The 12,716-nt window shown below is 41.5% G+C and overlaps 1 protein-coding gene across 1 annotated transcript in view; it reads left to right on the top strand.

Moving 5' to 3' along the window:
- Nucleotides 1-12,399, top strand: part of Grip (Glutamate receptor interacting protein) — a 113,962-nt gene extending 101,563 nt beyond the window's left edge. The window contains exon 17 of the mRNA XM_070088483.1: nucleotides 11,507-12,399. Coding sequence (XP_069944584.1) covers nucleotides 11,507-11,785 — 279 coding nt within the window. The 3' untranslated portion in view covers nucleotides 11,786-12,399. The remainder of the gene's footprint in view (nucleotides 1-11,506) is intronic.
- Nucleotides 12,400-12,716: the final 317 nt, after the last annotated feature.

Raw genomic sequence — 12,716 nt, 5'->3', positions numbered from 1 at the left:
CTAATATACATTATTTAGGTATGCATACTGGTCAGAGAGCCCATCGTAAGTCCAAGTCATCAGTAAACGAGTATGTCACTAAGTGAGGAGAGGCTGTATTCACTTAATTTCCTTCTTTTACATACCCTACCAAATCATCCACCAACCTCTGCAACTTCTCTTCAGAATCTTCTAAAAGCACAGTGTCATCAGCAAAGAGCAACTGTGACAACTCTCACTTTGTGTTAGATTCTTTATCTTTTAACCCCACACCTCTTGCCAACACCCAAGCATTCACTTCTCTTACAACTCCATCTATAAATATATTGAACAACCATGGTGACATCACACATCCCTGTCTAAGGCCTACTTTTACTGGAAAATAATCTCCCTCTCTCCTACATACTCTAACCTGAGCCTCACTATCCTTGTAAAAACTCTTCATTGCTTTCAATATCCTACCTCCTATTACATACATTTGCAACATCTGCCACATTGCCCCCCCCCCTATCCACCCTATCGTATGCCTTTTCCAAATCCATAAATACCACAAAAACCTCTTTACCCTTATCTAAATACTCTTCACCTATGTTTCATTGTAAACACTTGGTCTACACACCTCCTACCTTTCCTAAAGCTTCCTTGTTCATCTGCTTTCTGTCTTACTTTTAATAATAACTCAACTATACACTTTACCAAGTATACTCAACAGACTTATTTCCCTTTGTCCCCTTTGTCTTTATACAAAGGGCCTATGCATGCTCTCTACTAATCCCTATGTACCTTACTCTCTTCCCTGCATTTATTAAATAAGAGTACTAACCACTCCAAAACTATATCTCTACCTGCTTTTAACATTTCTATTTTTTATCCCATCAATCCCAGCTGCTTTACCCCCTTTCATTCTACCCACTGCCTCACAAACTTCCCCCACACTCACAGCTGGTTCTTCCTCACTCCTACAAGATGTTATTCCTCCTTGCCCTATACACAAAATCACAGCTTCCCAATCTTCATCAACATTTAACAGCTCCTCAAAATATTCCTGCCATCTTCCCAATACCTCTAACTCTCCTTTTAATAACTCTCTTCTCCAGTTTTTAACTATCAAATCCAGTCATTCCCTAGGCTTTCTCAACTTATTAATCTCTCTTCAAAACTTTTTATTTTCAACAAAATTTGTTGGTAATATCTCACACACTCTCATTTGCTCTCTTTTTACACTGCTTCACCACTCTTACTCTCCATATACTCCTCCCTCCTTTCATCACTTCTGCTTTGTAAAAACCTCTCATATGCTACCTTTTTCTGCTACTACTCTCTTTACATCATTCCACCAGTCACTCTTCTTCCCTCCGGCACCCACTTTCCTGTAACCACAAACGTCTGCTGAATGCTCTAACACTACATTCTTAAACTTACTCCATACATCTTCTACCCCATTGCCTATACTCTCACTAACCCATCTATCCTCCAATAAGTGTTTATATCTTACCCTAACTGCTTCCTCCTTTAGTTATAATCCTTCACCTCTCTCTTCCTCGCTGCTTCCACTTTCCTTGTATCCCATCTACCTTTTACTCTCATTGTAGCTACAATTAAAAAGTGATCTGATATATCTGTGGCCCCTCTGTAAACATGTACATCCTGAAGTCTACCCAACAGTCCTTTTATCTAACAGATTGAACATTAAAATGGTATAAAATACCGACAGGTTGTTAGGTAAGACACATATGCAACAGTTAGGTATCTTTATTGTGAAACGTTTCGCCTACACAGTAGGCTTCTTCAGTCAAGTACAGAAAAGTTGATAGAAGCAGAAGATACTTGAAGACGATGTAATCAGTCCATCACCCTTAAAGTTTTGAGGTGGTCAGTCCCTCAGTCTGGAGAAGAGCATTGTTCCATAGTATGAAACAATATGGAGAAGAAGTGACAGGATGGAGCTTTTTATAGCCCCAAGAGGTGAGACGTAGGCCACTAGGAGAGGTAAGAACTCAGATGTTGAGAAGGCAGGTCCCTCTCAAATCCAGCCTCTCTCACTGGTGGAAGTTGTCGAAGTTGATTGCAGGTCTGTACCAAGATACCCTTGTGTTGCAGTGTCTGACAGATTGAACATTAAAATGGTATAAAATACCGACAGGTTGTTAGGTAAGACACATATGCAACAGTTAGGTATCTTTATTGTGAAACGTTTCGCCTACACAGTAGGCTTCTTCAGTCAAGTACAGAAAAGTTGATAGAAGCAGAAGATACTTGAAGACGATGTAATCAGTCCATCACCCTTAAAGTTTTGAGGTGGTCAGTCCCTCAGTCTGGAGAAGAGCATTGTTCCATAGTATGAAACAATATGGAGAAGAAGTGACAGGATGGAGCTTTTTATAGCCCCAAGAGGTGAGACGTAGGCCACTAGGAGAGGTAAGAACTCAGATGTTGAGAAGGCAGGTCCCTCTCAAATCCAGCCTCTCTCACTGGTGGAAGTTGTCGAAGTTGATTGCAGGTCTGTACCAAGATACCCTTGTGTTGCAGTGTCTGACAGATTGAACATTAAAATGGTATAAAATACCGACAGGTTGTTAGGTAAGACACATATGCAACAGTTAGGTATCTTTATTGTGAAACGTTTCGCCTACACAGTAGGCTTCTTCAGTCAAGTACAGAAAAGTTGATAGAAGCAGAAGCTCCATCCTGTCACTTCTTCTCCAGAAGCAGAAGATACTTGAAGGGTGATGGACTGATTACATCGTCTTCAAGTATCTTCTGCTTCTATCAACTTTTCTGTACTTGACTGAAGAAGCCTACTGTGTAGGCGAAACGTTTCACAATAAAGATACCTAACTGTTGCATATGTGTCTTACCTAACAACCTGTCGGTATTTTATACCATTTTAATGTTCAATCTGTCAGACACTGCAACACAAGGGTATCTTGGTACAGACCTGCAATCAACTTCGACAACTTCCACCAGTGAGAGAGGCTGGATTTGAGAGGGACCTGCCTTCTCAACATCTGAGTTCTTACCTCTCCTAGTGGCCTACGTCTCACCTCTTGGGGCTATAAAAAGCTCCATCCTGTCACTTCTTCTCCATATTGTTTCATACTATGGAACAATGCTCTTCTCCAGACTGAGGGACTGACCACCTCAAAACTTTAAGGGTGATGGACTGATTACATCGTCTTCAAGTATCTTCTGCTTCTATCAACTTTTCTGTACTTGACTGAAGAAGCCTACTGTGTAGGCGAAACGTTTCACAATAAAGATACCTAACTGTTGCATATGTGTCTTACCTAACAACCTGTCGGTATTTTATACCATTTTAATGTTCAATCTGTCAGACACTGCAACACAAGGGTATCTTGGTACAGACCTGCAATCAACTTCGACAACTTCCACCAGTGAGAGAGGCTGGATTTGAGAGGGACCTGCCTTCTCAACATCTGAGTTCTTACCTCTCCTAGTGGCCTACGTCTCACCTCTTGGGGCTATAAAAAGCTCCATCCTGTCACTTCTTCTCCATATTGTTTCATACTATGGAACAATGCTCTTCTCCAGACTGAGGGACTGACCACCTCAAAACTTTAAGGGTGATGGACTGATTACATCGTCTTCAAGTATCTTCTGCTTCTATCAACTTTTCTGTACTTGACTGAAGAAGCCTACTGTGTAGGCGAAACGTTTCACAATAAAGATACCTAACTGTTGCATATGTGTCTTACCTAACAACCTGTCGGTATTTTATACCATTTTAATGTTCAATCTGTCAGACACTGCAACACAAGGGTATCTTGGTACAGACCTGCAATCAACTTCGACAACTTCCACCAGTGAGAGAGGCTGGATTTGAGAGGGACCTGCCTTCTCAACATCTGAGTTCTTACCTCTCCTAGTGGCCTACGTCTCACCTCTTGGGGCTATAAAAAGCTCCATCCTGTCACTTCTTCTCCATATTGTTTCATACTATGGAACAATGCTCTTCTCCAGACTGAGGGACTGACCACCTCAAAACTTTAAGGGTGATGGACTGATTACATCGTCTTCAAGTATCTTCTGCTTCTATCAACTTTTCTGTACTTGACTGAAGAAGCCTACTGTGTAGGCGAAACGTTTCACAATAAAGATACCTAACTGTTGCATATGTGTCTTACCTAACAACCTGTCGGTATTTTATACCATTTTAATGTTCAATCTGTCAGACACTGCAACACAAGGGTATCTTGGTACAGACCTGCAATCAACTTCGACAACTTCCACCAGTGAGAGAGGCTGGATTTGAGAGGGACCTGCCTTCTCAACATCTGAGTTCTTACCTCTCCTAGTGGCCTACGTCTCACCTCTTGGGGCTATAAAAAGCTCCATCCTGTCACTTCTTCTCCATATTGTTTCATACTATGGAACAATGCTCTTCTCCAGACTGAGGGACTGACCACCTCAAAACTTTAAGGGTGATGGACTGATTACATCGTCTTCAAGTATCTTCTGCTTCTATCAACTTTTCTGTACTTGACTGAAGAAGCCTACTGTGTAGGCGAAACGTTTCACAATAAAGATACCTAACTGTTGCATATGTGTCTTACCTAACAAGAGCTTAACGTTAGGCGAAATTATTGTTAGGCGAATTAATTTTCCCCATAAGAAATAATGGAAATCAAATTAATCCATTCCTGACACCCCAAAGTATGAACAAAAAAAAATTTTTACCACATGAAATATTAATTTTAATACACACGAACTGAAGAAGACATGCACAGTTACATGACACTTACCTTTATTGAAGATCTGGTGATGATTGATGGGATGGGAGGAGGGGAGACTGTGGATGGTGTTAATGTTTAGAAGGGGAATCCCCTTCCATTAGGACTTGAGGTGGCAGTCCTTTTCCGGGGTTACTTCCCTTCTTCTTTTAATGCCACTAGGACCAGCTTGAGAGTCACTGGACCTCCGTCGCACAACATATCTGTCCATAGAGGCGTGTACCTCCCGTTCCTTTATGACATTCCTAAAGTGTTTCACAACATTGTCAGTGTAATAGTCACCAGCACGGCTTGCAGTAGCTGTGTGAGGGTGATTTTCATCAAAAAAGGTTTGCACTTTAAGCCACATTGCACACATTTCCTTAATCTTTGAAGTAGGCAACTTTCTCAATTTCTATATCCCCTCCTCCGAAGCAGTTTCCTCAGGTGTGGCCTCTTGCTGTTGAAGATGATCTAGCAGCTCATCAGTGGTTAGTTCTTCATTGTCCTCCTCCACCAACTCTTCCACATCCTCCCCACTAACCTCCAACCCCAAGGACTTCCCCAATGCCACAATGGGTTCCTCAACTGGCATAGGATTCCCAGGGTTAGCCTCAAACCCTTCAAAATCCCTTTTGTCTACACATTCTGGCCACAGTTTCTTCCAAGCAGAGTTCAAGGTCTTCTTAGTCACTTCCTCCCAAGCCTTACCTATAATGTTTACACAATTGAGGATGCTAAAGTGATCTCTCCAAAACGCTCTTAGAGTCAATTGAGTTTCTGAGGTCACTAAAAAGCACCTTTCAAACATAGCTTTTGTGTACAGTTTCTTGAAGTTGGAAATGACCTTCTGGTCTATGGGCTGCAGGAGAGGAGTGGTATTAGGAGGCAAAAACTTGACCTTAATGAAGCTCATTTCTGCAGAAAGTTGCTCTGCCATGTCTGAAGGATGACCAGGAGCATTGTCTAATACCAGGAGGCACTTAAGGTCTAATTTCTTTTCAATTAGGTAATTTTTCACAGTGGGGGCAAATGCATGGTGTAACCAGTCATAGAAAAAGTCCCTAGTGACCCATGCCTTACTGTTTGCCCTCCACAGCTCACACAAATTAGCCTTGAGGACATTGTTTTTCCTGAACACTCTGGGAGTTTCAGAGTGATGCACCAATAAAGGCTTCACTTTGCAATCACCACTAGCATTGGCACACATCAACAGAGTAAGCCTGTCTTTCATAGTGCCTTTTCCTCCTGAGTAATGTAGGTCCTGCTTGGCATTTTCTTCCAAAACAGGCCTGTTTCAGTCCTTCACTATGTACTCCTTGAATTCCTGCACATATTTTTCAGCCGCTTTCTCATGCCTTATCACACTATGTATGCCACTACGATTCTTAAATCTTTCAAACCAACCTTTGCTGGCCTTAAATTCACTCACATCATCACTAGTTGCAGGCATTTTTCTAATTAAATCGTCATGCAACTTCCTAGCCTTTTCACATATGATCGCTTGATAGATGCTATCTCCTGCTATCTGTTTTTCATTTATCCACACCAATAACAGTCTCTCAACATCTTCTATCACTTGCGATCTCTGTTTCGAAAACAAAGTTGCACCTTTGGCAAGAACAGCTTCCTTGCCCATCACCTCCCGCCCTCACCCACCCGAGGACTACACACGCCCACGCAGCCTAGCGCATTCCACGGAAGGGACACGGAGACACGCCGGTCCGAGCTCGGTTCGGGAGGCAGCCGCAGCAGCAGCAGCAGCAGCAGGAGCAGCAGAAGCTGTTGTGACACACACCTCTGACTGGCTGACTGACTAACTGACTGACTGACTGAAGACTGCCTGATGTTCCTTCGCCTCGCCCAGTCCTGCGCCCGAGCCCAGGCCCGCTTCCTGCACAGGCCCGACTGGCCCGACTGGCTCTGAGGGTCGGGCCAGTCGGGCCTGTGCAGGAAGTTGGCCTGGGCTCGGGCGCAGGACTGGGCGAGGCGAAGGAACATCAGGCAGTCTTCAGTCAGTTAGTCAGTCAGCCAGTCAGAGGTGTGTGTCACAACAGCTTCTACTGCTCCTGCTGCTGCTGCTGCTGCTGCTGCGGCTGCCTCCCGAACCGAGCTCGGACCGGCGTGTCTCCGTGTCCCTTCCGTGGAATGCGCTAGGCTGCGTGGGCGTGTGTAGTCCTCGGGTGGGTGAGGGCGGGAGGTGATGGGCAATGGCAACGGCGACATAAAGCCGCCAGCAGCAACAGCTTCCTTGATTGCCATTTTCTTGGCCACAATAATAGTGATGGTTGATTGGAGTTTTGTGTACAACCTGGCCAGCTCGGAGACACGCACTCCACTTTCATACTTATCAATGATCTCTTTCTATATATCCATAGTAATTCTCACTCTTTTTGCTGTAGGGTTGGCACTAGAAGGTTTCTTGGGGCCCATGGTGACTTATTTTGCAGGTGCAATCACTAAAAAGGCTGTGATAATATGAAATGTTCTGATTGTATGCTTGGAAGCGACCGCGGTGGCTGGCTTGTAAACACTGGCACCCACGGAACAAGCGAGGCGGGCTCAGGCCGAACGTGGACGCGTCTCGAATGAATTGCATTGAGCGAGTTTTTTAGCGCTAGCCGAGGCAAAATTTTTGCGTTAAAATGTATCGCTAGGCGGATTTAACGTTATGCAATGCGTTCGTTAGGCGAGGGTCCACTGTATTTACAAACCTCCACCTTGACTACCTTGCATTAGTGCTAAGATAAAATAAAGATTTATTAAAAAGTTAACCACTCTTATCTTGTCTAGACTTAAGTAGTTATTATGTGCTAGGATTAGTGTGCCCTATCATGGCATGATAGTGGCTTTCTTTGTACCTGACAAATCAGAATTGTAAATACATGTTGTAACCTTTGCAAAGAAATAAAATCTTTATTCTTTACCAATAAGTCCAACAAACTATTGTCATTATGCCCTATATCATATCTTGTATGCTCATTTATCCTCTTTTTCTTAAAATATTTATTACCTATAACCAAACCCCTTTCTATACAAAGTTCAGTCAGAGGCTTCCCATTATCATTTACACCTGGCACCCCAAACTTACCTACCACACCCTCTCTAAATATTTCTCCTACTCTAGCATTTAGGTCCCCTACCACAATTACTCACTTAGTTCAAAAGTTCCTACACGCTTGCTTAAGATCTCCCAATTTCTCTCTCTCTCCTCTGCACTCCTTTTTTCTCCAGGTGCATACATACCTACTATAACCCACTTTTCACATCCGACTCTTTATTTTAATCCACATAATCCTTGAATTTATACATTTATATTCCCTCTTCTCTTTCCATAACTGATCCTTCACCATTATTGCTACCCCTTCCTTAACTCTAACTCTCTCAGATACTCCTGACTTAATCCCATTTATTTCTCCCCACTGAAACTCCCCTACCCCCTTCAGCTCTGTTTTGCTTACAGCAAGGACACCCAACTTTTTTTTATTCATAACATTAGCAATCATTTCTTTCTTGCAATCCGCACTACATCCATGCACATTCAAACATCCCAGTTTTATGTAGTTTTTCTTTTTCTCGTTTTTAGTAGTTTATACAGAAGGGGTTACTAGCCCATTGCTCCTGGCATTTTAGTCGCCTTCTATGAGGTGACTAAATATATGATTATTTGTAGCTACAACAGCAAAGCTAAAGCTTGCTGTATTCCATCTTCAGCACCCAGTCTGTCATAAAGATTTTTAAAGTTTCCAATCAAACAAAGTTTATTTCTTTGCAAGGTTACATTGAGATTATGAAATTACAGTAATGGGGTACAGTGCAAAGAGAGCCACTATCATGCCTGGGCATTATGGGCAGACTTAATTTAATGGCTTACATACTACTTAATACTAAAGAAATTGATCATAGTTTAAGTTATTCATCATCTTTGTTTATAGCAGACAGTAGTTTTACTCTAATTACAATAGTTTCAATAATGAATATTGAAATTAAATATACAGGGGACCCCCACCCTACGATGGCATCGCGTTACGTTAAATCCGCCATACGATACATTTGAACGCAAAAATTTTGCCTCGCCTCACGCGATTCATCCGGGACGCATCCCACGTGTGGCCTCAGCACCAGTGTTTACAAGCCAGCCAGTGCGGTCGCATCCACGCATACATTCGGTACATTTCACCTTATCCCAGTGTTTTTTGTGCTTGTAACTGCAAAATAAGTCACCATGGGCCCCAAGAAAGCTTCTAGTGCCAACCCTGTGGTAAAAAGGGTGAGAATTAGTATGGAAATTAAGAAAGATTTTGAAGGGTTTGGGGCTAACCCTGAGAAGCCTATGCCAGTTGTCGAATCCATTGTGCCTACTTCAAAGATTAAGGAAATGTGCGCAAAGTGGGTTGAACTGCAAACCTTTATGGATGAAAAGCACCCTAACACAGCTATTGCAAGCTGTGCTGGTGACTATTACAATGACAATGTTGTGGCCCATTTTAGGCAAATCTTAAAGGAACGGGAGGTAAAGACCTCTACGGACAGATTTGTTGTGCGACAGAGGTCCAGTGAATCTCAAGCTGGTCCTAGTGGCATTAAAAGAAGGGAGGTAACACCGAAAAAGGACTTGCTACCTCAAGTCTTAATGGAAGGGGATTCCCTTCTAAATAACTTACACACTCTCCCCTCCTCCCATCCCATCAGATCTTCAATAAAGGTAAGTGTCATGTATTCTCTTCTTAGCAGAGTAGTAATTGTGCATGTCTTCTTCAGTTTGTGTATTAAAATTAATATTTCATGTAAAATTTTTTTTTCATACTTTGGGGTGTCTTGCATGGATTAATTTGATTTCCATTATTTCTTATGGGAAAAATTAATTCGCCTTACGATAATTTTGGCTTACGATGAGCTCTCGGGAATGGATTAATATCATAAGGCTTGCCACTGTATAACATTGTGAGTTGTTGAAGTAGCATTTAAACCCTTCAGTTATTCTATCAGTGCAGAAAAAATCTTTTTAGTATTCTTTTAGCAGCTCTTCTTCCTTGACCTATGATTATGGCCTCTTGTTCTGCCATTTAACTCTTTCACTGTCTCACATAATCTACATTTTGATTTCTCTCTCAACACACCGGCCGTATCCCAACGAGGCGGGGTGGCCCAAAAGGAAAAAGGAAAGTTTCTCCTTTTACATTTAGTAATATATACAGGAGAAGGGGTTACTAGCCCCTTGCTTCCGGCATTTTAGTCGCCTCTTACAACACGCATGGCTTACGGAGGAAGAATTCTGTTCCACTTCTCCATGGAGGTAAGAGGAAATAAACAAGAACTAGAAAGAAAATAGAAGAAAGCCCAGAGGGGTGTGTGTATATATATGCTTGTACATGTATGTGTAGTGTGACCTAAGTGCAAGTAGTAGTAGCAAGATGTACCTGAAATCTTGCATGTTTATGAGACAGACAAAAGACACCAGCAATCCTACCATCATGTAAAACAATTACAGGCTTTCGTTGTACACTCACTTGGCAGGACGGTAGTACCTCCCTGGGCGGTTGCTGTTTACCAACCTACTACCTAGGACATTTTGATTTCAGCTCCCTCAAATGGGCTGTGAGTGTACGCAGTATAAAAAAAAAAAATAAGTCTTGCCTTACACAGTACAAGATGGGAAAAGCAGATCTCTGACCTTCTTTGGTTTAAAATAGCAAATTTGAGGTGTTTTCTAGGATGGTGTTTATAAAGAATAAAGAGGCACAATACACAAATAACTCACATGTAGGAGACTATGGTGACATGTGGACAGTTGTACTGTTATGTCATGTTTTGAAGGGTTGTAAAGTGTAGCAACATATGGTGGAAGCAGGCTCTACACATCATGCCCTGTATAGTCCTTGTGGCTTAGCGCTTCTTTTTTGATTATAATAATAATACACATCATGCCATCACATTCTACAGCCTTTCACTGCTTGTCACCATACAAAATGCTAATACACTAATTAACCAGCCAAAGCTTACCACATCACCCTCCATATCACATCAGTCCACCAGACATGCAAATTGTCTGTACAACTTTACGATCTATGCATGTGAGCTTAGTGTGTTTATAGGCAGCAATACTGACAAATTGAATGTTCTTACTAGTTTCACTGAGTCTCTAGTCTAGAGGGCTAGGGAAAGCAGTAAAGTTTATGTATGATACATACACTGATAGCATTTTTCAAGGTTCTTTATAAAATTAGTTACTTCTAATAATGCAAAGGTGTATCGTACATATGATGGAAAATAAAGCTCACGAGGCATGAGAGGCAATGAGGCTTGAGCCAAGGAAGGAGAAGGTATCTCCAGTTCCTTGTATCAAAAGTTCTTCATCACTGGCATTAAAGTAACCTCCCCTTCCCTTGAAGGGCCATTTATATTAAACCCGACTTAAAAATAAGCAAAATATTCAATTATACACTATTGAGATCAAGCTCCCTTTTTCTATACAAATGCAAGTTGTCCCCCCCTCATCAGTCACAGATATGGCTGCCAGTGAGGGGTTATTGATACAAAGCATTATCTCTGTATTCTCTTGGATTGAACATGATTACATCCTGTTTCCCCAGGCACTGTGTGACTTCTATAGGTTTAGCATTTCCCCTTGAATATTATAGTCATGAATTTGGTAGGAATGCAACAAATATGTTATACTACCTCCGTAGCCTTGAGCAGCAGCACTGTACAACCAGTGCTAGCTGAATGCTTATTGTTAATATAGTAAGTAACAAATAAATTATTTCTGTGTATAATTTTATTTTTATTTTTCTCAGGTAAATGAAACCAGAACACATGACTTCGACTGCTGCCTTACTGTGCCTCTGATGGCTGCAGCAGGAGACCACTTGTTGCTGGTAGTGTCTAGAAACCCCCATGCCAATCCCACATTAGACTTCTCCTCTGATATACATTCACCTACGTGGCATGATATTGAAGAGGGTGAGGAAGATGAAGCAGCAGAAGAAAAAGAACTTGGAGACAGAGATTTGGAGTCTTATTCTTTGCCCACACCCTCCTTTACACCAATACCCACTATCCTGAAGACACTCTAAACACATGAATAGTTGCAATTAAATGGTATTTAGTTTCATTATTATTACATTCAGGGGAAACAAGCATTGAACCCATAGGAGTCTTGGTGCCTTGGGAAAGGGACAGCAATCAAATTCTATCCAAGGAAAGGATGCTGGTGAGGGGCTCTTGATCTAGGGAATTGGATCTGTGCTCTGGTTCCATGAATTGGGCCTGAATACCTTCCATTCCCCTCCCCCCACGTGTGTTGTATAATCCTATGGGTTTAGTGCTCCCCCGTGATTATAATATCCAGGGAGAGAAGAGGATAGGTCCAGTACCTTGTATTAAGAGTCCCTTAACCCAATCAAGAAACAATGACAGGTTTAAAAAACAGATTATTAAGACATGTAATACAGTTAGCTCTCTTATAAAGCTGCTCTATATACTGTAATTTTTTTTGTGAATACAATTAAAAAAATACATCCAAACTTGAATAGCAACTGAAAAAATCACACTATAGAAGAGCTTTATAAGAGAACTAACTGCAATCCTAATACTGAATAATGTACGACATACTTGAGCATCAGTGGCCTTATATTAATACAGTAATGTATGTATATAATTTTTGTATTATAATTTTATAAATATGGTGCACATTTATATCATTATCCTTGTATTTACACCTGAATATCTTAAATTTTTATATTTTAAATACATCTCTTTTTTTTTTTTTTCCACACACTGGCTGTATCCCACAGAGGGAGGGTGACCTACAAAAAAAAAAAGTATTTTCCTTTTACATTTAATAATTTCTAGGTAGTAGGTTGGTAGACAGCAACTGCCCAGGGAGGTATTACCGTTCTGCCAAATGAGTGTAAAACGGAAACCTGCAATTGTTTTACATGATGGTAGGATTGCTGGTGTCTTTATATCTCATAAACATGCAAGGTTTCAGGTATGTCTTGCTAC

Source organism: Cherax quadricarinatus, chromosome 24 (assembly GCF_038502225.1).
Source record: "Cherax quadricarinatus isolate ZL_2023a chromosome 24, ASM3850222v1, whole genome shotgun sequence".
Taxonomy (NCBI): Eukaryota; Metazoa; Arthropoda; class Malacostraca; order Decapoda; family Parastacidae; genus Cherax; species Cherax quadricarinatus.
This window is presented reverse-complemented; position numbering and strand designations above follow the sequence as displayed.